General features: G+C 42.5%; 2 protein-coding genes across 6 annotated transcripts in view; one reads left to right on the top strand and one right to left on the bottom strand.

The window, feature by feature from the left end:
- FGFR1OP2 (FGFR1 oncogene partner 2) lies at positions 1 to 9,002 on the bottom strand. 2 transcript variants are annotated; one of them, XM_087722375.1, is made up of 6 exons: positions 8,863 to 9,002; positions 5,464 to 5,600; positions 4,467 to 4,584; positions 3,438 to 3,580; positions 2,136 to 2,249; positions 1 to 913 (listed from the first exon to the last, which is right to left on the bottom strand). In XM_087722375.1, exons 2-6 carry the CDS (start codon positions 5,596 to 5,598, stop codon positions 782 to 784), a joined length of 642 nt encoding a protein of 213 aa, XP_087578501.1. In that variant the 5' UTR covers positions 5,599 to 5,600; positions 8,863 to 9,002; the 3' UTR covers positions 1 to 781. The 2 variants fall into 2 exon arrangements, with proteins under 2 accessions (XP_087578501.1, XP_087578500.1); XM_087722374.1 differs by having other exon boundaries at positions 1 to 916.
- Positions 8,926 to 27,689, top strand: part of INTS13 (integrator complex subunit 13) — a 25,906-nt gene continuing 7,142 nt past the window's right edge. Inside the window, exons 1-11 of one of the 4 annotated variants that reach the window (XM_087722370.1) lie at positions 8,926 to 9,062; positions 12,806 to 13,037; positions 14,164 to 14,238; positions 14,611 to 14,813; positions 16,605 to 16,685; positions 17,239 to 17,329; positions 18,531 to 18,659; positions 23,120 to 23,204; positions 25,139 to 25,228; positions 25,463 to 25,552; positions 27,149 to 27,327. In XM_087722370.1, coding sequence (XP_087578496.1) covers positions 8,926 to 9,062; positions 12,806 to 13,037; positions 14,164 to 14,238; positions 14,611 to 14,813; positions 16,605 to 16,685; positions 17,239 to 17,329; positions 18,531 to 18,659; positions 23,120 to 23,204; positions 25,139 to 25,228; positions 25,463 to 25,552; positions 27,149 to 27,327 — 1,392 coding nt within the window. Of the gene's footprint in view, positions 9,063 to 9,401; positions 9,501 to 10,275; positions 10,294 to 12,805; positions 13,038 to 14,163; positions 14,239 to 14,610; positions 14,814 to 16,604; positions 16,686 to 17,238; positions 17,330 to 18,530; positions 18,660 to 18,883; positions 18,908 to 23,119; positions 23,205 to 25,138; positions 25,229 to 25,462; positions 25,553 to 27,148; positions 27,328 to 27,689 lie in introns of those variants that run through there. The other 3 variants (XM_087722372.1, XM_087722371.1, XM_087722373.1) reach the window with 3 other exon arrangements.

The following is a 27,689-nucleotide window of genomic DNA, read 5'->3' on the forward strand; positions in this document are numbered from 1 at the left end:
TTTCATACGCGTTTTTTTTAATTCACAGGATATCTCACACGAAAGCACATATGAACCTCAAATTATTTACATACAAGTTAATGACTCATCTTGACTGACTGAAAGATAAGAAAAAGTTCTTGCATGTTTATGCTAAAACATGATGTGGAATCTGTTAAATTTCATAGGGATCTAAACAGATTTTTTTCTTTTGTAATTTCACCATAATATTTCCCATCAGTTACTGATTGTAAAAGAATATATTTCAGAAATACTTCAGTGTGCAAAAGTTCCCTTAACGTTTATTGCTTACTGACTGATCTTAACACATCCTATTACTCCCTAAATTTTGAGAAGAGCTAAAAATACTTAACATTAACAACCAATGTCAGCAAATTTCTCACCAGCCCCGCCATCTTCCCCATGAAATTATCTTTTTAAAAAGATGCTGTTATTCTTGTGGAATTATTTGTATTTAAAAATGAAGTTCCTGCCCATATGAAAGTTTCAAGTGTTACACTAGCAATGCACTAAAACCGAATTCTTACAAAACCACCCCTCAAATTTAGGAAAGCAACCATTTAAAAACATCAGCAATACAGTGACTGTGTCCTGGAGTAGATCAATTACTGTATATGACTGTGCTTTGAACATTTTCCTCCACCAATCGCTGAGTATCATATTCCATACATGGTGTAAAAGAATCAACCGGGTTTAGGGTGTATTAATGTCTCAATGCCCATTCGAAAATCTCTGCTTTGATACTTCTTGCTGTTACAACCAGACGGTCTTCGTAAGAGCTTTAATTTTTTCTCAGACTCAAGTCACTGTTTGTTACTAGTGCTGACAGAGATGTACTTTCTGAGGCATCTTCCTTAAGATTCAGGAACGATTCTCTGGTAATCTGCAGTATTTCTCTCAGTCCTTTGTTTTCCTGCTGTAAGCAACAAAACAATGCTTTTAAAGCGGCACGACAAAGAATTAAAATGCCCTTCCCCTTCTCAGCACTAAGTTGTTGTTTCTCTTCCCTTAATGGCTTCTGCAATCATTCATCAAGGTTAGCCACACATTCCTCTACAATCCCCTCCCTTGAAGTGGTGTTGACGTCTCATCCTTGAATACCAGAGTACCAGTGTAGTTGCACCCAAGTTAAGTGCCTTTACTAGAGTTACTCATTAGAAGCCACGAGGGCACAAAGATTTTCACAGGAAGATTTCAGGTTTCTCAAGCATATGAAAAAGTACTAAAAGACTATGCGGAAGATGTACTTTTCTATGATTTGAAAGTCTGACCTCTCTCGTTCTCCCTGTAAGGGATGGGAAAAACAAAAAGACCTTGTAAGCTGGTTGAGGCAACAGCACTCTACCGCGATACCCATGCAAAATAGAGAGTCCTTGACTTACAACAGTTTGTTTAGTGACTGTTTAGTTACAACGGCACTGGAAAAAGTGATTTACAACCTTTCAGTTACGATCTCTGCAGCATCCCCAAGATTCAATTCAGGATTCATCTCAATTCAGACACTTGGCAACTGGTTCATATTTATGACCATTGCTGTGTCCCAAGGCCATGTGATCCCTCTTTGCAACCATCTGACAAGCAAAGTCAATGGGGAAGTCCGATTCACTTAACAACCATGTTGCTAACTTATCAACTGCAGTGCTTCATTTAACATCTGTAGCAAGGTCGGTCATAAAACGAGGCAAAGCTCACTTCTGTCTCGCTTAGCAACAGAAATGTTGGGCTCAGCTGTGGTCGTAAGTCGAGGACTGCCTGTAGTTCTTCAGTTCCTCTGGAATTCCTGAGTCTATAGAGAGCTGGACTTGGGAATGGGAGGCAGAGGTCAATGTGAACAAGTGGTGTTTTTACTCAGGAACTGAACAGAAGGTAACAAGAACAGCCACTCTGAGCAAACAAATTGAGACTTTGCATTCAAAGCAACAGCTACCTTTTCAAACAAATATTGAATTCTAAAGCAGAAGCTACATTGGGAACCCAGCTGTGTGTTTAATGAATTTGTAAAATAACACTCCCAGATTACCCAGAGCAATTTATCCTCAGATAGGTATGGGACTTTAACATTCTTATCTTAATAATTCTTTGAATTTACTGGTTTAAACATAATGTATGCATTTTTCAAAAGTTTAAAATCCTACCTCAAGCTGAAAAATACGTTCTTGTTCTTTGCAACCCTGCTGCTCATCAATTTCAATGGCTTTTCTCATTACTGCTGCCATTTCCGTGATTTGGTCCACGTGTACTTGCAATTCCTAAATCAAGAGTAAAGTAACGTTAACAGTAATACTTTGTTTTAAAATACCTCCTGAATGCTGTTTTGCTGTTACAACAGATCCCCTTCATAATCATAATTATAATCAATAAACAAAACTAGTTTACTTTTTTTTGTTAAGTCTCGTATTTCCTCCACAATAAGAAGAGCTTTGTAATAAATAGTTTTCAAGTCACTACATTATTCCTTGTAAATTGAATATTAGTAATGGTCACAGACCACAATTACCTATAAAAATTGGAGTTGTATGGATTTGATTTTCTACAGTTCCCAGCAATGGCGATGCTGGTGGAAAATTCTGGGAGTTGATGTCTATACAGTACATCTCTAAAATTTTACAGAAACTATGGCTGAATATCATTTTGTTGCTGTGATCCACCCAGAGGTGACATGGGAGGCAACACAAATAGAATAAAATCAGTCAATGTTTTGTTACCTTCCTTTGAGATTTTAAACTATTTATTGGCTAATAAGAAATCCACATCCACGGGTATATAATTGCTAGAGATCTACCAGGAGGGATGATATTATTTCAGAGTGCTATGTCTTGTACAAGGGATAGCTCCACAAAGCAGAGGATATTGATTTAACTACAAATAGTTCTCGACTTACAATTCCTTTAGTGACTGTTCAAAGTTACAACGGCAGGGACATGATCATTTTTCACACTTACGATGTTTATAACATTCCCATGCTCAAGTGATCAAAATTTAGACGCTTGGCAACTGACTCATACTTATGACTGTTCCAGTTTCCCAAGGTCATGTGAACCCCTTTTGTGACCTTCTGACAAGCAAAATCAACGGGGAAGCCAGATTCACTTAACAACCGTATCACCAACTTATTAACTGCAGTGATTCACATGACATCTGTGGCAAGAAAGGCTGTAAAATGGGGCAAAACGTAATAACTATCTCGCTTAACAATAGAAATGTTGAGCTCAATTGTGGCCATCCAGTTGAGGACTACCTGTACTTCCTCAACAAAGGGCCAGATTTGATTTTGCAAATCTTCTCTTTGTCATTGCCATTTTGCAGGTCAAGAAGGTAAAGTCTGACTGAAGCTGTGTGTTGTTTTGTACCAAATTAAGACAGCAAATAAAATCTGTAGTACCCAAAGTAATGCCCAGGGCCAGAAGAGATTTACATCAATATTTAGAGCCGGCTACCTTGGAGTGCTGTTCCTTTAACTTCATTATTATACCCGGATCGTCTTTTTTGCTGGCCATGAGCAATCGAAACATCTGTTCTCTATATTTGCTCATTATTAGCTCCAAGGCACACTGATGTTCTTCAAGAGATGTTCGGAGTTCTGTCAGAATACATAGCAAATTTAACATGCAGTTATTTTTATTTATTTATTAAATTTCTATACAACCTTCCCTTCTATTTGATAATTAGAATCAAATAGAACCTTGGTTTCCTTTAACTATCTCATGAAGGAAAAATCTATCTGTGCAGTTCAAATACTGTGAAATATATCAGCAATTTCGAAATTTTTTATTTGTATGGACTACTATTTCTTCATCATGAAAAGCCCTTACATACCATGCAAGAAAATAGTTTAAAGTATTTTGCAGCATAACATATGGCTAATGGAAGCTAAAGGGGTTATTGAAAAGGCAAGCTATGCTATAATTAGAATAGCATTCCTAATAACCTCTGGCAAAGACTGTCATTTAAATTGATAAAATATTACATTATAAAAATATTTGTAACGCAAATTACATTGGGAATAATAATGCAATGTCCAGGTGTTTATTATTCAGATCTAAGTCCCAAGTACTTGGGCAAATATGTTTGCCTGAATTCAAAAGGAAAATGTTCTTGATCCTATGCTGCTGCTGAGGGAAAATACCTGGCTCCCTTAAAGAGGGCCAACAGCCATAATAATTTGCCTGCTTTTAGCTCCAAATACTGCATGCTTCCAATGCCGTGTTAAGAATGATACATTAAAATGTATAGCTCTTTGCTCCCAATATACACACACTAAAGCACCAGAAGTTGGAAGTAATTGTAACAGATGCTTCAGGTATTTTATTGGCTTATGCACACATTATAATAGGAAGATGGAGTGATGTATTATTGCAAGCTATTAAGTATTTGGCTATTCTAATAAAGCACACTGAATTTTAAAGAGAAATCTTGGACTATTTTGATAGTAAACAGGACTCTTCTTAAACTGAATGTTTATTAACCTTTATTTTCTTGTTGTAGTTCTCTGATCTGTCTATTTTCCTGCTGGATACCTAAGACCAAGGAAGACCGAGGCCTGTGTCTTGCTACTTCGTTAAGTTCTTGAATTTCTTCCTGGTACTGAAATCATAAAAAAGACAGAATGGCAAAAAATTAAGAGATATCTAGCATTAAAAATGAAGATGAATTTCAATTTCAAAACCAGACATTTTAATACAATAGAATTAGTACTATTAATCCATAAAAACTTTGTCTTTATATTTTTCAAATGTGAATTTAAAAACTGAACACTTGAACAACTTAACCATAAAATACAGAATATTTGAAATAAAAATCCATCTCAGTAAAACTGAATTCATTAAAATGTCTGCTGTCTGAAGTTACCTGTGAAAACATTAACATACTGTAATCACATTACAAATTGTTCTGTTTGCTGTAAATATTAAAAATATTGCAGCAGCTTAAAAAAAAACCAAATTTACCACTGCATAGGTGAATATTGTAATATTGCTTAAAATTAAATGCAAAAAAGTCTACAACTTAAACACATTCATCTGGCAGCTTCTCTAATTAAGAGGTGGACATCAGGTTTTAATGGCACCATTTCAGATGTTGGAGAACAGGCTTTAACTAATTTTGGATTACATCATGCTATGTATTGCTGTTCATGTTTACATTCTTGGTTCATAGTAAGAACTAAGGAATCTAATCAGAATTGAGCAATAAAATGCAAAACAAGTTCCATTTTGAAAGTAAATACATACAAATTATGTATTACAGAATAATTTAACTAAGAAATTTTAAAATTTCAAGCTTTTTCCTCCTCTTAAAAAGTGAAATTAATTTCTTGCTCACACAAGAAAGATAATTCAATATCTTACAGCCTTATTAAAACAAGAAAGTGTAGAACTGAGTGTTTTGTTCTTTTACGTCTGCACATTTTAAAATACCATAATGAAGTAGTCAGTTTCTGAATAATAATTAAGAGAGAAGAGAAACCTGTTTCATTGCTTCCACTCGTTTGTTGAGATCGGTAGTTTGTTCAATGAGAGCTTCTGCTGCCGTGTCATGCTCTCTTAGTCGCTCCACTAACGCTTTGGCATCAGCTAGGGCCTTCTCAATTGTGCAACTCATTTCTAAAAATTAAAATAAGATAATGTTATACAATACCAGCTACCCTTCCACTTTGTCAGTTTGTCAGAAGCAGCGTAAGATGCCTGGCATCCTGAACATGCAGATTGAAAGATGAGAATGTGTGAATCCTCTTCCTTTTGTTAATGTCACTGAAGGTTGACTTTCTCCTTTACTGTATTATTCTATAGTATAGTATATCAAGTATCTTGATGCAATACAGAAGCAAGATTAATGGACTTCTGCGCAGGATTGCCTTCATTTATATCCCTTGTAAATCACAGCTCTTGGAAAAGATAGTGCCATGCTTCCAATCTGGAAGTCCTGTATTTTGAATAGAATATTAACTGTCACCCTACATGTTCTGAAACTCATCGTATTGGGAAACCTTTTAATTTTTGAAACATTGTACATATTGTATAAATATGTAAGCCCTTCTGCTGATGCCCCTACATTGAATAAGGCTTCTATTCTATTAATTCTATTCTATTTATTAAATTTATAGGCCGCCCAATCCCAAAGGACTCCAATTCTGCACTGACTAAGTATACTATACGTCAATAACAATGCATCCTTATAATACCACATAAGAATTAGGGGAAGCTTTAATAGGTTTTGATTTCTCAGAAGAAATCTATTGCTCGTAGTTATTGTACCCTTGCTAAATAGTGACACTGGTAAAATACACAAGCAATTCAGGCCACCCTTTTCTGTTCAAAGGTATTATTTGTCACAAAGCAACTGCAGCAACAAGAACCTACTTTACAAATGACACTGCTAATTTAATATTTCCTGCCTGACACATATGTATGTATAGAGTTTTCATAACAGAAAAGGAAATCACAAATGAGTTTTTAAATAAAGCTCCTAAATTTAATAACTTTCTGCAAAAGTTTTCTTACTGTTTTTAGGTATCTATTGATTTTCTGGGTTTCCTTGTTTAGAAATTAATTCTCTTCACTGATCATTGATCGCTTTCTCACAACACACTCCACCAGGCTAAGAAATAAAGGGGGATGCGGAAACACCCAAGCCCTGTTAAAGAAGGAGAGGAGACCCAAGCTCTTGCTAGGCCTTTCTCCCTTCAGACCTGGGCCAGGATGGAGGGAATTTAAAACTTAGAATATCTTTATTGTCAGCTTATACTAATCGGCATACATGAAAATGAAATTTCATGGCATTCGGCTCGCAACCTCCAATATACACTACATAAACACGACCAATAAATAAAAAACTGATGCATATACCCACATCCCCATATATATTATATGACACAGGGCCGTGACCAATAAATACATAAATAAATAAAACAATATGTGTATACTCACATCCCCACATACATTATATGACACAGGGCCATGACCAATAATAAATGTATTGATTAATTACGCATACCCCCACATATATTGTATGACACAGGGACATGACTAGTAATTAATTATGCATATCCCCACATACATGACACAGGGACACGACCAATAAATAAATAAAAATATACGTATACTCACATTTCCACATACATTATAAGACAGAGGGACATGACCAATAATTAGTTAATTAATTATGCATATCCTAACATATATGATAGGAACATGGCCAATAATTAATTAGTTAATTATGCATATCCTCACATATATGACAGGCACTTGGCCAATAATTAATTATGCATATCTCCACATATATGACATAGGGACATGGCCAATAATTGATTAATTATGCATCTACCCACATATATTGTATGACAGAGGGACAGGACCAATAATAAATAAGTAAATACTCACATCCTCACGTACATTATGTGACATGGGGACATGACCAATAATTAATTAGTTAATTAATTATGCATATCCCCCACACATGACACGGGGACAAGACCAATAAATAAATAAAAATATGCCTATTCTCACATCTCCACATACACTATATAACGCAGGGACATGGCCAACAATTAGTTTAATTATGCATATCCCCACATATGTTATATGATAGGGCCAATAATTGACTAGTCAATTAATTATGCATATCTCCACATGTATTATATGACAGAGGGACGTGGCCAATAATTAAAACGATTAATTATGCATCTATCCACATATGAAATAGGTATAGGGTTTCCTGCCTAGGCAGGGGGTTGGACTAGAAGACCTCCAAGGTCCCCTTCCAACTCTGCCGTTGTATCATTGTATAAACAATCCAAAAACGTTTCTTCCCAGCTTTCTGGCGCAGTGCCGAGGTGGCGCAGTGGTTAAATGCAGCACTGCAGGCTACTGCTAGATCAGCAGTTCAGCGGTTCAAATCTCACCGGCTCAGGGTTGACTCAGCCTTCCATCCTTCCGAGGTGGGTAAAATGAGGACCCAGATTGTTGGGGGCAATATGCTGACTCTCTGTAAACCGCTTAGAGAGGGCTGAAAGCCCTATGAAGCGGTATATAAGTCTACTGGTATTGCTATTTCTTTAGGCACTAAACTACTTCTTGATTGTTTATATCGATTTCCCCTTCTGTGGGTTTCCCAGCCTCTCCACATTCTCACTGGTTGCTTAACTTGGCCGAACTTGTATTGTGTTGTATATATTGTATGACAGAAGGGACATGACCAATAAATAAATAAATAAATAAAATAGGCACCTACTCACATCCCCACGTACATTACGCGACCCAGGGATATGACCAAAATGATTGCTTATCCCCAGATATTGTGACCCAGGGAAATAAATAAATAAATATCTACGCCTATACTCCCATCCATTATATCAGTGTTTCTCAACCTTGGCAACTTGAAGATGTCCGGACTTCAACTCCCAGAATTCCCCAGCCAGCATTCGCTGGCTGGGGAATTCTGGGAGTTGGAGTCCGGACATCTTCAAGTTGCCAAGGTTGAGAAACACTGCATTATATGACAAGGGGGGGCGCTTCCCTCCCTTCCACAGGCAGGGGCGTCCCGCTCTTTAATAGCCCCGTCGGGCATCTCCGGCCTCCCTGCGGCCTTGAGAGGGTGAGGGGGAGAGAAGGGGAAAAGCGTCCCCCTCCCGCTTCGGAACCGTTTTAACGGCCTTTCCCAACCGCCGCTTCCGCGCGCCCACCCCAGCCGACCAATCAGAGCGCGGCTAGGCCGCCACACACGCACGCGCTCTCTCTCTCTCTCTATTCCCCCCTCCCCTCTCCTCTCGCGCCCCATCCGCCTCAGAGGCCGCGTGCGCGCGCACCCTCCTCCAACCAGCCCCATCCCATTAAAAAAAAAAAAAAAACTCTCTCCCGTCTCTCTCACCGATGGTTCCGATTCATTCCTTTCCGCCCTCCCTACCGGCAGGGCGCAGACGCGGGCGAGAGGATGTGGAGGGACGCCGGCGGCTCGGCCGCTTCGCCGCCGTCCGCCGCCTCCCGCGTCGCCCCTTCACACGGCGGCAGCTCGAAGGACAAGAGGAAGAGGCACCGGCCGGCCGGGCGACCCCATGGGGTAGCGGTGAGGTAGGTTACGCGCGAGAGCCGCTCGCCGACGCTGCGAGAAAGGAGAGAGGGAGAGAGAGGATGCGGGCGAAGCGAGCTATCGCGAGATTTGGCTTCTCCGTCCCTCCCTCCCCTCCGCCTAGGTAGGGAAGTATCGCGAGAAGGGTTTCTTTCTCTCTTCCCCCACCCCCACCCCTCTTTTCTTCCTCTCTCGACGCCGCAGGAAACTTCGCTTGGAAATCTCGCGAGGTTTTGCTTAGCCGGGAAAAGAAGAGGGGGGGTGTTCCCCAGCCAATCAGGCATCCCGTCCGAATCCTCGCGAGACGTCAGTTGCTCTTTCTCTCTTCCTCTTTCCTCCCCCCTCGCCCGCTGATTCGCCGAGAGTGAAAGATACTCAGAGCGCATGCGCGATCTGCTCCCTGGAAGTAGGAGAGAATCTGAAAGTCAAAAGTGGCTGCTGTAAGGCAACATAACGTTGTGTGATTGTGTGTGTGTGTTATGGGAGGGGGGGTCGTTTGGGGTTGAAACAATACGGGCGGGAGGGGCTCTTGCATTCTTTAAATCAAGCTTCCCACGTTGCAAAGGCAGCTTCCTTTCATTGCAGGTAGTCCTCGACTTACGACCACGATTGAGCCCTTGTTCAGTATGCTTTGCCCCGTTTTGCAATCCTTCTGGCTGCAGTCGATAAGTGGATCCCTGCGGTTGTTAAGCAAGTCGCCCTGTTGCTAAGTGAATCTGGCTTTCCCCGTCGACTTTGCTGGCCACGAGGTCGCAAAAGGGGAACCCCGCGACCGTCATAAGTACAAAGTCAGTTGCCAATTTTAATCACATGGTCTTGGGTGTGGGGCAGTGGTCGTAAGTGTGAAAAACGGCCCTGCCGCATTTTTTTCAGCGCCGTCGTAACTTTGAATGGTCACTAAGCGAACTGTTGTAAGATGAGGACTGCCTGTACTTCGACGTGGAGCAAATTGCCGAGGCATCCCTACAATGAGAGTGGCCCATGAACGGACCTGCTTGTTTAAAAGTTAACTTGCAATTTAAAAAAAAAACACGTTATAATGGTAGCTAGTACAGGTAGTCCTTGACTTATGACCACAGTTGAGCCCAGAATTGATGTTGATAAGTGAGTTTTGACCTATTTTACAACTTTGCCTTGAACTCCACGCACCGAGTTCAGATTCTGCAGGGGGGAGGGGGGAGCAGCTTTTATCCAGAAGCGTCTGAATTTTGATCATGTGACCAAGCAACGGTTGTAAGTATGAAAAACAATCCTAAGTCCTCAGTGCCTTTGTAACTTTGAATGGTCACTAAGTGAACTGTTTGTAAGTCCAGGAGTACCTGTGTTTTATTTTGTGCTTTGATAGACGGGCTTATTCCATATGTGCCTTTCGTTCTTCCCAACCTGTGATTAGCTGGGGAAGCGTGAAGGTGGCATGACTTGAACACGTACCCCCAAAAAACTTTTCTCCTGCTTCCCTGCCCTGAGTTCAGATAAGGCAGGGAGAGGAGGAGGAACAGCTTTTATCCAATAGGAAAAACAGATGGCTGCACCAGTAGTCCTCAACATACAACTGTTTGTTTACTGACCGCTCAAAAGTTACAATAGCACTGAAAAAATGTGATTTACGACCATTTTTCACAATTGCAACCTTTGCAGCATCTCCATGGTCATGGGAGCAAAATTCAGGCACTCGGCAACTGGCTCACATTTATGACGATTGCAGAGTCCTGGGGTCACGTGATCCCCTTTTGCACGTTTTTGACAAACAAGTCAAGGGCAGGTAGCCGGATTCACTTAATAACCATGTTAATAATTTAACAGCTGCAGGGATTCCCTTAAAAAATGTCGCGAGAAAAAGTTATACAGTGGGACAAAAAGTCACTTAGCAACAGAAATTCCGTGCTCAGTTGTGGCCGTAAGTCGAGGACTACCTGTTTACTGATTGATTGAAAGCTTAAGCTCTCTACAAGCTCAGATTCTACTAACGGTCAAGGGAAAAGAGTGGGAGATAAGGAATTCACAGTAGACTGGTTTCAGATCTCTTGTGAGCGCGAAGGGACTCGTGTCTGATGGTGCATTTGATCCCTCCCTTGGGCTCTGCCTGGTCCTCTCCTACATCCAACTCATTAGAGACCAAAGTTACATTGGCATTGAAAAAAGTGAATTTTTGACCATTTTTCACACTTTACAACCATCCCCACGGTCACATGATCAAAATGCAAAAGCTTCGCAACTGACTCATATTTATAACGGTCGGCGGTGTCCTGGGGTCACGTGATCCCCTTTTGCAACCTTCAGTGGGGAAGCTGGATTCCCTGAACAACTGTGTTGCCGACTTAACAACCGCAGCGATTCAAGAACGGCCATAAAACGGGGAAAAATTTGCTTCAAAAATGTTTAGGTCCGCAGCGGAAATCTTGGGCTCGATTGTTGTCCCAGGTGGAGGATTACCTGTGTAGAGGGAACCTGCAAAAGATTGTGCAGTTCCCCTCTCAGTCTGCTTAACAGGCGTCTTGCTCACAACTGCAGGAAGTGAGGAAGGGGTGTGTCCAAGAAGCCCCCGGCAATTGCAGATTGGTCTCCCAAATCCCGAGCGGTGTGGGTGACGAGCCATGAAACCAAAATAACCAAGTCTATCTATCTCTTTCTCTCTGTCTTTGTCTCTCTGTCTCTCTGTCTCTTTCTCTCTGTCTCTTTCTCTCTGCTCTGTCTCTCTGTCTCTTTGTCTCTGTCTCTCTGTCTCTCTTTCTCTCTCTCTTCTCTTTCTCTGCATTATGCTGTTCTGCAAAGGACTTGCCTTCGTCGGCCTGTTTGATGGTGTCAGGATGCCTGTGTCATTGACCTACCTCTGCAGATGCTCATAGTTTACTAACTTTTTTTTAAGTTTTTCCCTTTTGGCTGAGCTCAGGCAAGTGTGCTAAGTTAATATTTACTCCACCCTAGATGTAAACTCCAATCTACTTGAATCCATGTTGAATCTAGTTCAACCTGTCCATGTGGTTTTCTTGTCAACAGTCAGGAAGCAGTTGGCCACTGCTGCATTCCTAAGTGGGTGTGAGGGTGTGTGTGTATGTGTGTATTTTCTGCCAGTTCCACAATCTAGTGACAGGAAGTTGTAGCACCTGGCTGACCTTAACTGATCTCAGAAAAACCAACTAGCATCAGATCTGCTTAGGACAGTGGTTCCCAAACTTGGCAACTTTAAGACTTGTGGACTTCAACTTCCAGAATTCTCCAGCCAGCTGCTGGCTGGAGAATTCTGGGAGTTGAAGTCCACAAGTCTTAAAGTTGCCAAGTTTGGGAACCACTGGCTTAGGACATGATTAAGAAAACAGGGGCAAGGGGGAACATTTTTTTTGCTCCATGCCGAGATCTGATAGAATTTCATGGAACTTATGTCGATTTGGAACATAAAATATAAACAGGCATAAAACAACAGGACTGAACAAATCTTAATAGCGAAGTGAAAAATTGCCAGTTGAAATTTAGTAGGTATAACTTTAACCTTAACATCTAAAGTATTACTGGTATAAGGTGTCTGAAAACTTAACCAGGAAGTTCCATATCTTCGTTTTTGTGATCTCCCTCTCCTCAATGCAGCCCCAATAGTTTAATTTTCTTTAAAACATTATTCTCCATGTGTGCGAGAAGCTATCTTATGCAGAGGATTTTCAATGTTCTACTGGCATCATTTACATTTAACAGCCTCATTTTTAATTGATGTTTAGCGTTTGCCTAAAATCTTTCATTTAATTTGTTGTAGAAAGAAAATGAAGATTTTCTCGGAGTCGCACAAAACAGTTTTTGTGGTAGATCACTGCCCCTACATGGCAGAATCCTGTCGACAACATGTTGAGTTTGATATGCTGGTAAAGAATCGAACGCAAGGAATCATACCTCTTGCCCCTATATCTCGATCCCTCTGGACCTGTTCAGTGGAGTCCTCCATGGAATACTGCAGGATAATGTATGATATATTTCCTTTTAAAAAACTAGTAAGTAACCCTTATCTTTTATAAACAATAAGGTTTTGTAAGTAAGAGGTTCTCTGCTACTCTTCTAACTCATACTAAGACAAGAGTTTTGGTTACCACGATTATCCACAATTAGGGTTAAGTCAAATCCCCAAGAATCAAATAAAGACTTTAGTGTGAAATCTTGATTCTGTCAAGGCAAATAATATCTCAAATTCACTGGAAGGTTCTGTTTACCAATTCAGTTGAGGCTCCTAGGCTAACACACTGTATACACCATTCATCTTCAGTACTTGGAAGTACTTCAGCATTTCCTACATATGTAGGAAAGTTTCAGGTTCAGTAATAAATTAGTATATTTTAAATATATATAAGGGAAAATTACCGTATATTTTGGATTATAAGACGCACCTGACTATAAGATGCACCTAAATTTAGAACAGGAAAACAACAATAAAAAAATGGTTTTGGCCTCTGCGTGCCTCATTTTCGGTCCTTTTGGGGTCCTTTATTCGGCCCTTTTCCAAACCTTTTTCCACATATTTTTGAGGCTTTTTCAGCCCTGGGAGGGGTGGCCCATTTTTATTTTTTATTTTTGAAAAATGGAAAAATCCTGTGAGGCTGCATTTGTGGGATGCAGGCTCACGGGAAACCTCTGGTCCATGGAAAAAAACCTCTCTCCATGGTACCGGTACCCAAAAGGTTGGGAGCCACTGGCCTAAATGGTAATATTTTTATTTTATGATTTAAATGCTTGCAACATGTTCTTTGATGAAACCACTTAAAGCATTTGTATGAGAATAAAGCGGCTTGTGATATTTTTATTTGAACTGTATGCTGTTGTATAACCCGGCTTGTGCCCAAGGCATTAAAAATCAGCGGTCCTATTTATTCACTAAATGCTTATTGGCAGATCATTTGGGGGAACGAGATGCTGCCTCGGACTGAAATTTTATGAAATTTATTCATTCTTCGCTCTCCTATAAGGTGACGATTCCTTCATCCTGTAACCCACAGCAGGGTTATCTTTTTTTAGAAGGAACTCAGTTCGCGTTATGCTCTCCCCAAACAGTGGAAATATTTGGGCAGTGTGGGTTGTGTCATTACAAAATTGTAATTATTAAATGTTGTTATATACACTATTCAGGTGAACTTCATTGTAAGCGACTCTGGAGCAAATGTCTTAAACTCTTGGAACCAGGAGGACCAAAACTTGCAGGAGGTAAATGAAATTATTAAAGATCTCCACAGTTGTTGTCACTTCACAAACCAGGCAGATGTTGGCTTCAAGCAGAGTTAGATTCTCCTAAAAACAAAGGCTAAGTCAGCCATGGCTTAAATTCAACTAAGTCTAAATCCCAGGCAGTCAGTTGCTATTCTTCAGCAGCGTAGGACGTTTACCAAGAGAGCTTAAGAAGATGGCTTTAGGTTTAGAGAAGAAGGACTAGGAAGAGACATTCCTGTTTCAAATCCCCAGGGTGGTGGATTCATGCCCATTAAATTATACGGAAGAAACTCTACTTATTAATGTCTCTTTAGCTTTGGAAACTGAGAGTGTTATGGAGGAACCCAACATGTTTCTTTTCTTGATTAGCTAATGGCCGCTTTGGCTGCAGTCGGGCCTCCCAATCCTCACGCCGACCCAGAATGCTGCAGTATCCTACACGGCTTAGTAGCGGCCGTGGAAGCTCTTTGCAAAATCACCGAGTACCAGCACGAAGCCCGGACGTTGTTAATGGAGAACGCCGACCGTGTGGGAAACAGAGGGCGGATCATCTGCATTACTAACGCAAAGAGGTTTGTGACACACACACACACACACACACACACACACACACACACGTTAAAGTCCCAGTCTTGCCAGTCTTGGGGCTAAGCCACCGCCAATCCCCCCCCCCCCGGTTCTGATTTGCCTGCCCTCCAAGTTTTAGGCAGGTAGACCTCAACTTACGACCACAGTCAAGCCCAAAACATCCGTTGCTCAGCGAGGCAGTTGTTAAAGAGAGTTTTGCCCCATTCTACAACTTTTCTAGCCACCGTCATTAAGAGGACCACAGCAGGTGTTAAGTACTGACACGGCTGTTGAGCGAATCTGGCTTCCCCCGTTGGCTTTGCTTGACGGAAGGTCGCAAAAGGGGATCACATGACCCCGGGGACACCGCGGCCGTCATAAATATGAGTCAGTTGCCGAAGCGTCTGAATTTCGATTACGTGACAACGGGGGGATGCCGGAACGGTCGTAAGTCCCTTTTTCAGTGCCGTTGTAGCTTCAGACGGTCACTAAGTGGACTGTTGTAAGTGGAGGACTCCCTATGTGTGACTAAAATATGAGCCAGTTGGGTGTGGCCATTTTGCACAGTCCCAGAGCTGATTGGAGAGAGAACTGTCAGTTTGGAATCAAGCGGGACTCCTGGGGAAGATTCATCCGTGTTGCGGGTTTTTTTTGATGCTGTATTAAAGCTTTTGCCTATTCATGGTCCTGATCGTCTCGTAATTCGTAATTTAATAAATTTATAAGCCGCCCAATCCCGTAGGACTCCGGGCGGCTTACACATACAAGAATAAAATAAAATATAGGGGAAAAACAAAAACAGATTTAAAATAATACACCATGCACTCAAACCTAGATGGGGGCTGGACCTCATTCAAGAGTCAACAGCCCCAGGCCTGCCGGAACAGCCAGGTTTTAGTGGCTTTTCGGAAGGCCGAGAGAGTGGGGAGGGTCTGGATCTCTGCGGGCAGATCGTTCCACAGGGCTGGAGCAGCTACAGAGAAGGACCTCCCCCGAGGGGTCGCCAGCCGGCATTGCCCGGTCGACGGCACCCGGAGTCTCTCGCACGGCTGCTAAGGAGAACATTTGTTAACACAGGTAGTCCACAACTCACAACAGTTCGTTTAGTGGCTGTTCGAAGTTATAACGGCACTGGGAAAAGTGACTCACAATTGCTTTTTACCCCATTGCAGCATCTCCCATTGTCACGTGATCAAAATTCAGACCCTTTGGCAACTGACTCATATTTATGACAGTGTCCCGGGGTCCCGTCATCCCTTAACAACTGTGGCAAGAAAAGTCATAAAATGGGGGCAAAACTCCCTTAACAAATGTTTCACTTAGCAACATAAATGTTGGACTCAATTTTTTTGTGGTCATAGCTCGAGGACTACCTGTACCGAAAACCGTCATTCTTAATTAATTTGATCCTGAATCCACATAATCCTTTCTCCATTATTAACTTTGGAATCAAGTTATACATTAGCAATCAAATAATTGTTAAGGAGAAATCTCCCTCTAGTTCAGCAGACTTCCTGGTGATTATACTGATGTGATTCTTCCTCGGGAATAGGAAAGAAGCATTTAATCATACAGCATTATTTTTTTCCATTTTTCCAGATCAGGATAAAACAGTGACAAAACTGTTACGAATGGAAAAACTTAACAGCTTTTCAAATTCAGATTAGGAAAAAAAAATTGCTATTCAACAGAGCACTGGGATATACAGTTGCGTGTTTTAAAAACAATCTTAATGAAAAACATATTCACATTCTCTTTTCTAAAATTTGGTGTTTTTTTCCCCCCTTCCTTTCCAGTGATAGCCATGTACGAATGCTTGAGGAATTTGTCCAGGAAACCATACACGAACACAATAAATTAGCGGCTAATTCTGATCAGTAAGTGCACGAATTAATAGCATTTTGGCTGCATCTTATTTTGGGAATGTGTAATCCTAAAAATGAAGTGCGCAGTTGCATTGTGGACCTAGAATCTGCATTCTGTTGTGGGACCTTCTGTATGAGTTGCAAAAGAAGTTGAATAAGTTGGTGGTAGAGCAAATAGTACATTATCCAGTTCCATTTTTGATATTTTGAATTGGAGCCTGCAAGATTCCCGGATTTAGGATCTAAGGATTCAATATCCTTTTAATGAAACTCTTTAACATTTCTATTCCATCAATATCTTTAACGTTGCTTGAGAATTCGTGCCTATCCTCCAAAATGGTGGGCAAAAGCTCCTATCAGAAAATTTGCATAGAAAAATGTAGGAGAGCACGTAGAATATTGATTAAAATTAGAGATTCTTTCCGCCTGGTTAATTTATGAATTTAATAATCACCACAATCCTGTAAACATTCTGTTGATCTTTGAAAGTTTTGGGTCTTCAGTTTTCATCAACGATTGAATGCGCCATTATTTACTTTATAACCAAATATTTTGGCTTCTTCAGTCTTATGCAGATCCAGAAATGCGAGCTGGTTTTAATTCATACTTATCCTGTCGGGGAAGAAAGCCTTGTATCCGATCATCTTAAAAAAGAGGTAAGTCTCCTAAATCAGTGTATAAACTCAGATTGGTTTGGGAACTGTGTCTTTAAAACATCAGTTAAACTTACACGTCTATCTGACCCTCTAGAGCAGGAAAGCAAGGAGTAGCATTATCGCTTAGACTTATATACCGCTTCACGGGCCTCTCGAAGTGGTTTAAAGAGTCAGCCTCTTGCCCCCAACAATCTGGGTTCCTCATTTTACCGACCTCAGAAGGACGAGCCAACCTTGAGCGGGTCAGCATCGAACTGCTGGCAGTGGGCAGTGAGTTAGCCTGCAATACCGCACTCTCACCACTGCGCCACCTCGGCTCTTGCTGTGGGTCCTGTCCCTTAAGGAGGTACATACGTCAGGTCCACAGGGCCTGCTCTGTGGTGGCTCCCTTTTTATGGAATGTTGTCCCTTCAGGAATTACACTGGCCCCCATTTTGACACTATTTCAAAAGGCCCTGAAGTTGTGGTTTTGCCAATAGGCCTGGGGAAGGTTCCACCACAAATGCACGAACGACAAAAGCGCGCCTGACTAAACCGCGGTGACAAAACTGCGCCGACAAATGAGCGCTGAAGCGCGCCGACAACAGCGCGCCGACAGAAGCGCGCTGTAACCCTAACCCTAAACCAAACCCTAAACCTAACCCTAAACCTTACCTTAACTTAAATCATGCTTCTGTCGGCGCGCTGTTGTCGGCGCGCTTTTGACATCGCGGTTTTAGCACCGCGGTTTTGTCGGCGCGCTTTTGACGTTCGCGCATTTGTTGGGTCACGCCTGGGGAACCCAGAGTGCAATGGTGCCCATTGTGTGTGTTGTCACTGAGGGGTGTATGTGTGTGGGCTATATTTTTATATTTTATTTTGTTTTGTTTTTTGTTTTTCTTGTTTATTATTTTATTTTGCTTTATTATAATTTATGATTTTATTACTATGTAGTTTTTTTATTTTTATTTATTTTTATTTTATTGTTATATTATTACATTACATTATCTTCTACCTCGTGTTTTTATTTTCTGTAAGACTCCCGGAGTCCCTGTGAGCACGAGTGGCGGGTGGTGGTGGCGGCGCTTGATATACATTTCCCAAACTGAAGAAACACATTTTATTTTATTTTTATTTTTAAAATGATTCTCTCAATTGATGGTTTACGGAGTCCATTCCACGCCCGCGTATGTGTGTGTCTTTTGTCTTTCCTTTGAAAAAGCTCTCTCCTGTTTTAACCAGCGAAGTCCATAGCGTTCGGGCTGGACGGCACCTGGCCACCAGACTGAACCTTTTAGTTCAGCAGCATTTCGATCTGGCGTCCACCACTATAACTAACATCCCGATGAAGGTAAGACAACCCTCCCCTCATCACACACACACACACACACACACACACACTAGCCTCCTCCCGCCGAGGCCCCTGGGCCGTTTCGTTTAAGTCCGCCGAACGGGGTTGTTTTCGTTTTGACGATTAATTTTTACTGCAAATGATTGCCTTTGCTTTTTCATTTTCCCCTCCTTTTCATTATCGCCTTTTTTCTTGTTTCTTTTTTCTTTTTTCATTATTATTAGCCTACATTCAATGTCTGTGACCAGGTTAGTAAATTTTGACGGAGGAGGAGGAGGAGGAGGAGGAGGAGGAGGAAGGGGAAAAAAGAAAAGAAAAAAAAAAGGATCACAGTACAAATAGCCTTCTTGGCTTTTATTAGCAGTTTATTATTCGATTGTTAATGCGGCCTTGGGCTTTTTAATTTTATTTGATGGGAACAATAGCCTTGTTTGCTTCAAATGACTTCCTGGTCTGTGATTCTTTTTTTTCCAAAGCCCGGGTTAGAAATCACCCCCACACCCCCACCCCCCGGCTGCCCCTTGTGCATTTTAGTGGCCTAGGCCAGTGTTTCCCAACCTTGGCGACTTTAAGTCCTGTGGACTTCAACTCCCAGAATCCCCCAGCCAGCTATGCTGGCTGGGGAATTCTGGGAGTTGAAGTCCACAGGACTTAAAGTCGCCAAGGTTGGGAAACACTGGTCTAGACAGCCTCTCTCCCCCTCTGTCTCGTTCCCTCGCCCTCTCAACACACGAAGGTGTTTGTAACGAGTAGAAAGCAAGGAAGCCAATTCCTTCCCCAGATCAGGCCCCGTTACAGGCAGTCCTCGGCTTAACGACCACCATCGAGCCCCTAAATTTCCATCGCTTAAGCGAGACGTTTGTGAAGCGAGCGATGCCACCGTTGTTAAGCAAATCACTGCGGCTGCTGTGTCCCGGGGGGGCAGTCACGGGATCCTGTTTTGTGACCTTCAACGGGGAAGCCAGATTCACTTAACAACCGGCTTCCTAATAATGTAAGAACGGCGGCAACTCGCTTAACAACTGCAGCAAGAACGGTCAGAAAATGAGGGCAACGCTCCCTTAACAAACTAGTTTATTCCCCCCCCTCTCCCCCGGCTCTATTGGCCATATTACAACTTGCTAGAGGAGGACAGATGTATGAATTGTAATCGGGCAGATGTGAGAAAGTATTTCTGTTTGCATAGGTTAAAATAAAACTGCATAGAAGGAAAAGTTAGAATAATCATCTTTGCTGGATTGTAAATCTCCGGTTCACCGACAAAAAAGCATATGACAAAACCGCGCCTGACTAAACCGCGTCGCTGACGTCATCAACAGGGCGACAAAAGCGCGGAGACAGAAGCATGCTGTAAACCCTAAGCCTTAACTTAACCCCTAACCTAACCCTAAACCTAACCCGAAAGCCAACCCTAAACCTAACCCTAAACCTTAACCTAATCCTAATCTTAACCCTAAACCTAATCCTAAACTAAACCTTAACCTAATCCTAATCTTAACCCTAAACCTAATCCTAAACCTAACCCTTAACCTAACCCTAAACGTAACCCTTAACCTAACCCTAAACCTAAACCTAACCCTTAACCTAACCCTAAACCTAACCCGAAAGCCAACCCTAAACCTAACCCTAAACCTTAACCTAATCCTAATCTTAACCCTAAACCTAATCCTAAACCTAAACCTTAACCTAATCCTAATCTTAACCCTAAACCTAATCCTAAACCTAACCCTTAACCTAACCCTAAACGTAACCCTTAACCTAACCCTAAACCTAAACCTAACCCTTAACCTAACCCTAAACCTAACCCTTAACCTAACCCTAAACCTAAACCTAACCCTTAACCTAACCCTAAACGTAACCCTAAACCTAAACCTAACCCTAAACCTAAACCTAACCTTAAACCTAACCCTTAACCTAACCCTAAACCTAACCCTAAACCTAACCCTGAACCTAACCCTAACCCTAAACCTAACCTTAAACCTAACCCTTAACCTAACCCTAAACCTAACCCTAAACCTAACCCTAACCTAACCCTGAACCTAACCCTAAACCTAACCCTTAACCTAAACCTAACCCTAACCTAACCCTTAACCTAAACCTAACCCTAACCTAACCCTGAACCTAACCCTAAACCTAAACCTAACCCTTAAGCTAACCCTAAACCTAACCCTTAAGCTAACCCTAAACCTAACCCTAAACCTAACCCTAAACTTAAGTTAAATCGGCTTTCTTTCGACGCGCTATTTAAAGCGCCCTTCTTTCTCCGCGCTGGCTGTTGTCGCCGCGTTGATGACGTCAGCGACGCGGTTTAGTCGGGCGCGGTTTTGTCGTTCGCCCTTTTGTCGGGTCACGTAAATCTCCTGTGTACAGATTGCAAATGCCATTGATCTCCGAGGGGTTTAGCCATTTTAATTGCACTTTTAAGAGGCCTTTTAATGTCTGCCAGGACCCTGTTTGCTACCGACTCACCTCCGTGCTGCCATTCTGCTTTCCTTTCCTTGCCTTTTTTCACCCTTTCTTGCAACATCTCTTTCCTCTGTACAGTTCATTGGGAAAAAAACAACAACAACGAAGCCCTCGGTTGGTCTGTTGGTTTTGCTAATCTACTGTACCATATACATCATGTTTCTCCGTCTGCCCCCAGCCGTATAAAAAAACCCTTGCTTTTTCTTTTTAATGCTTATTGTGCTTTTTTTAGTGCTTCTTTTGCTTTTTTTAAAAATATATCCTTCTGCATGCAGCTTCTAGGCTTCAGCTGTGGCAGCCAAATAAGACTATGTGAGCCTTCTCTTGCTAGGTTCCACCACAAAACCGCGTTCAACTAAAGGGCGCTTGACGAAACCGCGTAGCTGACGTCATCACAGCGCGACAACAGCGCGGAGAAAAAAGCACGCTGTAAATGCTAAACCTAAAATTAACCCTTAAACCTAACCCCCCTAATCCTAAACCTAACCCTAAACCTAACCCTAATCCTAACCCTTAACCTAACCCTAAACCTAACCCTAACCCTTAACCTAACCCTAAACCTAACCCTAAACCTAACCCTTAACCTAATGCTAAACCTAATCCTAACCCTTAACCAAACCCTAACCCTTAACCTAATCCTAAACCTAACCCTTAACCTAATGCTAAACCTAATCCTAACCCTTAACCTAACCCTAAACCTAACCCTTAACCTAACCCTTAACCTAATCCTAACCCTTAACCTAACCCTAAACCTAACCCTAAACCTAACCCTAAACCTAACCCTAAACCTAAACCTTAACCTAACCCTTAACCTAACCCTAAACCTAACCCTAAACCTAACCCTAAACCTAACCCTTAACCTAACCCTTAACCTAACCCTAAACCTAACCCTTACCTTAACTTGAATCGGCTTGCTTTCAAAGCGCTATTTAAAGCGCCCTTCTTTCTCCGCGCTCGCTGTTGTCGCCCTGTTGATGACGTCAGCGACGCGGTTTAATCGGGCGCGCTTTAGTCGAGCGCGGTTTTGTCGTGCCACGCTCTTGCTAAACCCCCAAAAAACCAACTTCCATAAAAAAAAAAAAGAATGGCTAGCTTTTCATCATCCCCATAATGCCTTGCAGGGTGGAATCTGGGCAGCCGAATGGAGCTCCGTGTTCACTGGCCGGATGCCCTTCTTGTCACCAATGCGGAGTTTTGTTCAGCAGATATAATCTCAATGTGCCCAGAGAGAGAGAGAGAAATATCTGCCTCTACCTAGGCTCGAACTCACAGCCTCCTGATCGTGAGGCGAGAGCGCCACCTCTAGGCCACCGCACCACTCAACGGCTCGCTTTTCGATTACTGTCAATTCCTTAAGAAATGGAAAAGCTTCCTTATCTTGCCATCTTATCACTGGGCAGAAGTGGGTGCTGGATCTGTTTTTAATGTTGGCGGTTTTTTAATTTTAATTTGGGGATCAGTTTAACCAAGTTCACCTCTCGGCTTCTCCCTAGGCCAGAAAAAAGGTAATTTCAAGGAACCTGGAGGTTTTTTACAATCTGAAATTTTTGTCCAGGTGGAAAATAGGTGAAAAACGTGGGACTTTCAGAGTAAACCTTGGATTAAGTTGCCTACGTCTTTTTTTCTGTTAAGAAAAGGCATCTGGTTTCCCCCCACACCCCCGAATTCTAATATATTCATATTGTGAGCATCCTAGGACAGTGTTTCTCAACCTTGTCAACTTGAAGATGTCTGGATTTCAACTCCCAGAATTCCCCAGCCAGCGAATGCTGGCTGGGGAATTCTGGGAGTTGAAGTCCAGACATCTTCAAGTTGACAAGGTTGAGAAACACTATCCTAGGGTTTTTTTTCCCCCTTTTGGCAATTTTTGTATTAAAAGCCAAAAGGTAGAATTGTCTCTCTAAAGATTGGGGTGGGGGGGAGAGAACTAAACTAAGAAAAATGTTTCTTCAGGTAATGTTACAACGCTTGTCTTTTTAAAAAATAAAATCCAGGAAGAGCAGCATGCCAACACCTCTGCCAATTACGACGTGGAACTGCTACATCATAAGGAAGCCCACGTAGACTTTTTAAAAAGTGGTGAGTATGGCAAAGAATAAATAAATAAATAAATAAAGAAAGAAAGAAAGAAAGAAAGAAAGAAAGAAAGAAAGAGAAATAAATAAATAAATAAATAAATAAATAAATCTTTGCATCTGCAAAGGGACAAGAATGTAGTTCATCGCTTTATAAGGATTGTTAGGATGCTTCACAATCTGTTCAGGTGGGCCTCGACTTACGGCCAGAATTAAGGAGCCGAGGTGGCGCAGTGGTTAGGGTGCAGTACTGCAGGCTACTTCAGCTGACTGTTATCTGCAGTTCGGCAGTTCAAATCTCACCGGCTCAAGGTTGACTCGGCCTTCCATCCTTCCGAGGTGGGTGAAATGAGGACCCAGACTGTGGGGGCGATATGCTGACTCTGTAAACCGCTTAGAGAGGGCTGAAAGCCCTATGAAGCGGTATATAAGTCTAATAAATAAATAAATAGATTGATAGATGATAGATAGATAGATAGATAGATGATAGATAGATAGATAGATAGATAGATAGATAGATAGATAGATAGATAGATAGATAGATAGATAGATAAGAATTGAGCCCCAAATGTCTGTGGCTAAGCAAAACATTTGTTAAATGAATTTTACCAGGTTTTACGACCTTTCTTGCCACGGTTGTTAAGTGAATCACTGCAGTTGTTAAGGTAGGAGCACTGTTATTAAATGAATCAGGCTTCCTCATTGACTTTGCTGGTCAGAAGGTCTCAAAAGGGGATCATCTGACCACCACCACCACCCCCCGGGGACACTGCGACCGTCATAAATATGAGTCAGTTGCCAAGCATCTGAATCCTGATCATGTGTCCATGGGAATGCTGCAGCGGTCGTAACTGTGAAAAACGATCGTGTCACATTTTCCAGGGCCCTTGTGACTTCAAATGGCCACTAAATGAACTGTTGCAAATGGAGGATGACCTGTAATGTAAATTTCATAAATAATAATAATAAGTATCTGTGACACTTTTTTCAAGAACAGCTGTCAACTCATAAAGCATTTGCATGTCTGTTATCTGGTTGCCATGGTGAGGAAGGTGGGGGAAGCACATTGCACGCATGCCTTCAGCTGGAGTCGGATCTCCCGATTATTACAGCAGGCTTGGGAGAGGTGCACCTCATTGGTGAATGTGATTTATGACACAGACTGAGAAGGGAAGAAAGAGCAGCAAAGTTCAGCCATAATTTAAATGGGGTCAGATCTGACTGCCAGGTTTTCGAAAGATGCCCTGATTCATTCATGAGCCTCGAGCCAAGTTTATCAATGACTGGGTTTCTTTTGAAACTCGGCTCGAGGCTCTTTTGGAAACCTGACAACAGCAACGAAAGGAACATCTATGAGCCATGGGGGAGGCCCAGTGGTAAGAATGGAGTATAGAAGGCTAATTCTGCTTACTGCCATCAGTTCGCCAGTTCGATTCTCACCAGGCTCCAGGTTGACTCAGCCTGCCATCCTTACGAAGTCGTAAAAGGAGGACCCAGATTGTTGGAGGCAACACGCCGACTCTGTAAACCGCTTAGAGAGGGCTGTAAAGCACTGCAAACGGTATATCAGTCTAAGTGCATTCTCTATATATCATTTCAAAGCATCCCAGCTTACTGGCGTAGGACCCACGGAATTTCTTGCACCAGCAGAATAAAATAAAATAAAATAAAAAATACAATTTCCTATTTTGACATCCAAGGACGTTTTCGTAGAAAGAAAAATGAGAATTCCAGGATTCACACCAGCTCTAATTGTGTCTTTCAGAAATAATATTAATGGCAAGGGATTAGTCTACAGGGGGGACCTGAATTAGCACACATTCTTCTTTTCTTTGATTAATGCTTGTTGCAGCAAGGCCGTTATTCTCTCCCCTTTTTCAGTCGTGTTGCTACTAAAATATTGTTACACTAATTAACCTTTCAATTGTGTTATCACAGGCGATAATCACCTGGGGGGCAGCAGCAAAGAGGGGACCTTCAAAGAAACCATCACTTTGAAGTGGTGTACCCCCAGAACAAACAGTGTCGGTAAATATTCCTTTTTCCTCTAAAGCTTTTCACACCTGGCTTAATTCTAGAGATTGTCCTATTTGTTCCTTTTTGCAATCCCTAAATTATGGCAAGGGGTCGTGTTTTTAAACAAGGAATTCGCCTGCCTGACATGACTTCAAACCCTTTCTGTAAAGAATGTGACTTTTTAATTAAGATCAGGTATTTTCTAAGAACAGTAAAAATTATCCTTTTTAACACCCCCCCACCCAGAACTGCATTATTGCACCGGAGCTTACAGGATATCCCCCGTCGATGTGAACAGCCGGCCTTCTTCGTGCCTAACCAACTTTCTTCTTAACGGTAAAACATTTTCGCTCAACTTTCCAACGAAACGACATGTCGCGGGGGGGGGGGGGGGGGAGGATGCCCTAATTAAATCACGCAGTTTGCCGTTTTAAATAAAGGTTAAAATATATGGAATATGGACAAATATGAAACTGTTATGTGGAGAATGCAAAGTAGAGGTATGTGCTTCACTTTTATACATGATAATTAAACTGTTGCTAACTGATTGAATATGACAATGGAAGGACAATTAAGTAGCCGAACTAGGCGAAACCGCACCCAAGGCGGAGGTCAGATTCAGTCCTGTCCTCTGGTCCAGAGGTGGGTTCCTCCCGGTTCGCACCGGTTTGCTGGAACTGATAGTGGAAATGGCGACTGGGTCTCCGAACCGGCATGCTCTCCACGCCCCTGAGCCTGTTCCCCAGTCACCGCAATGTGTTTTTTTTTTTACCTTTAAATGTTCTGTGCATGCGCAGACCTATTTATAGGCTACTAAGCATGCAAATCGCCCGTACATCGAACCCACAGTAGCCCACCCCTGCTCTGGTCCTTTGGAAAATACGTTGACCCCCCCCTCTTCCCTGTGGCAGCCCCTCAAATACTGAAACACTGCTACCCTGTCACCCCTCCTAATAGCCCTTCTTTTCTCTAGCCTAGCCAAACCCAGATCCTGCCACCGTTCTTCCTCTGTTTCGGTCTCCAGGCCTTTAAACCTCTTTAGTTGCTCATCTCTGCACTTTTTCCAAAGTCTCAATTTACTAACAATATATCAAACCACATAGAAATGTTTAATCTTAATTAAGAGCCGAGGTGGCGCAGTGGTTAGGGTGCAGTACTGCAGGCCACTTCAGCTGACTGTTACCTGCAGTTCAGCGGTTCAAATCTCACCGGCTCAAGGTTGACTCAGCCTTCCATCCTTCCGAGGTGGGTAAAATGAGGACCCGGATTGTTGTTGGGGGCGATATGCTGACTCTGTAAACCGCTTAGAGAGGGCTGTAAAAGCCCTGTGAAGTGGTATATAAGTCTAAGTGCTATTGATATCCTTCCTTCCTTCCCTCCTTCCCTCCTTCCCTCCTTCCAGCATAGTAGTTAGAAAGCAACATTGCAGGCTAACTCTGCCAACTGCCTGGAGTTCAATTCTGGCTGGCTCAAGGTTGACTCAGCCTTCCATCCTTCCGAGGTGGGTGAAATGAGGACCCAGACTGTGGGGGGCGATATGCTGACTCTGTAAACCGCTTAGAGAGGGCTGAAAGCCCTATGAAGCGGTATATAAGTCTAAGTGCTAATCTATGCCCGAAGGAAACCTACCGGGCTTCTGTTTGACTGGTGGTAAAACCGTCTTCTCAAAAACCAGCAAATTTACACATCTCTGGAATTTAACCTTGGATTAGCTGGGTTCCATGGTTATTCACCCGTTTATGGTGCCTGCTCCCCCTGCAGCTGTTGGTTTCACTCGAATGTTTCTTCCACTGTAGGAAAAAAAAAATCTCTTCCTTGGAATCTAGAAGTCCGTCCTTTGATTTCTTCTTTATTACGAACCAGAAGGGCGATTAGGCGCCGCACAGATCCTCCCACGAAATGACGAGCAAATACTTTCCTTTTTCCCCACAGGCCGTTCTGTGTTGTTGGAGCAGCCACGTAAGTCTGGCTCCAAAGTCATCAGCCACATGCTGAGCAGTCACGGAGGGGAGATCTTCCTCCACGTGTTAAGCACTTCTCGGTCCATTCTGGAGGATCCCCCTTCCATAAGTGAAGGGTGTGGGGGCAGAGTCACCGACTACAGGATTACCGTGAGTTTGGCTGAAATCAGAAGCACAGTTCTTGTGGCAGCCGAATCGGAGGAGGAGGAGGAGGAGGAGGAGGAGGAGGAGGCGTGGGAGTCAGCGTCAGCATCAGGGCAACCTGAGAGCTTCGGGGGGGAAGAGGGAATGGAGCTGGCAGAGAGAGAGAGAGAGAGAGAGAAGAGGTGGAGCCTGGGCTGCCCATCAGCCCTCAGATGGAGAGTCAACAGCTCTCAGGTCTGGAGGTGGCTGATGAGGAAGAAGAGGAACAGCTGGGTCTAGTTCCTGACATGCAGATGCACAGAAGGCAGAGGAGAGGAGAGCAGTGGAAATCTATAGGCCGGTCCTTGGGACGGAAGAGCCACCACTGC

Source organism: Thamnophis sirtalis, unplaced genomic scaffold (assembly GCF_051295495.1).
Source record: "Thamnophis sirtalis isolate CommonGarterSnake01/CBP01778 unplaced genomic scaffold, rThaSir2_p1.2 scaffold_9, whole genome shotgun sequence".
NCBI classification, from domain to species: Eukaryota; Metazoa; Chordata; class Lepidosauria; order Squamata; family Natricidae; genus Thamnophis; species Thamnophis sirtalis.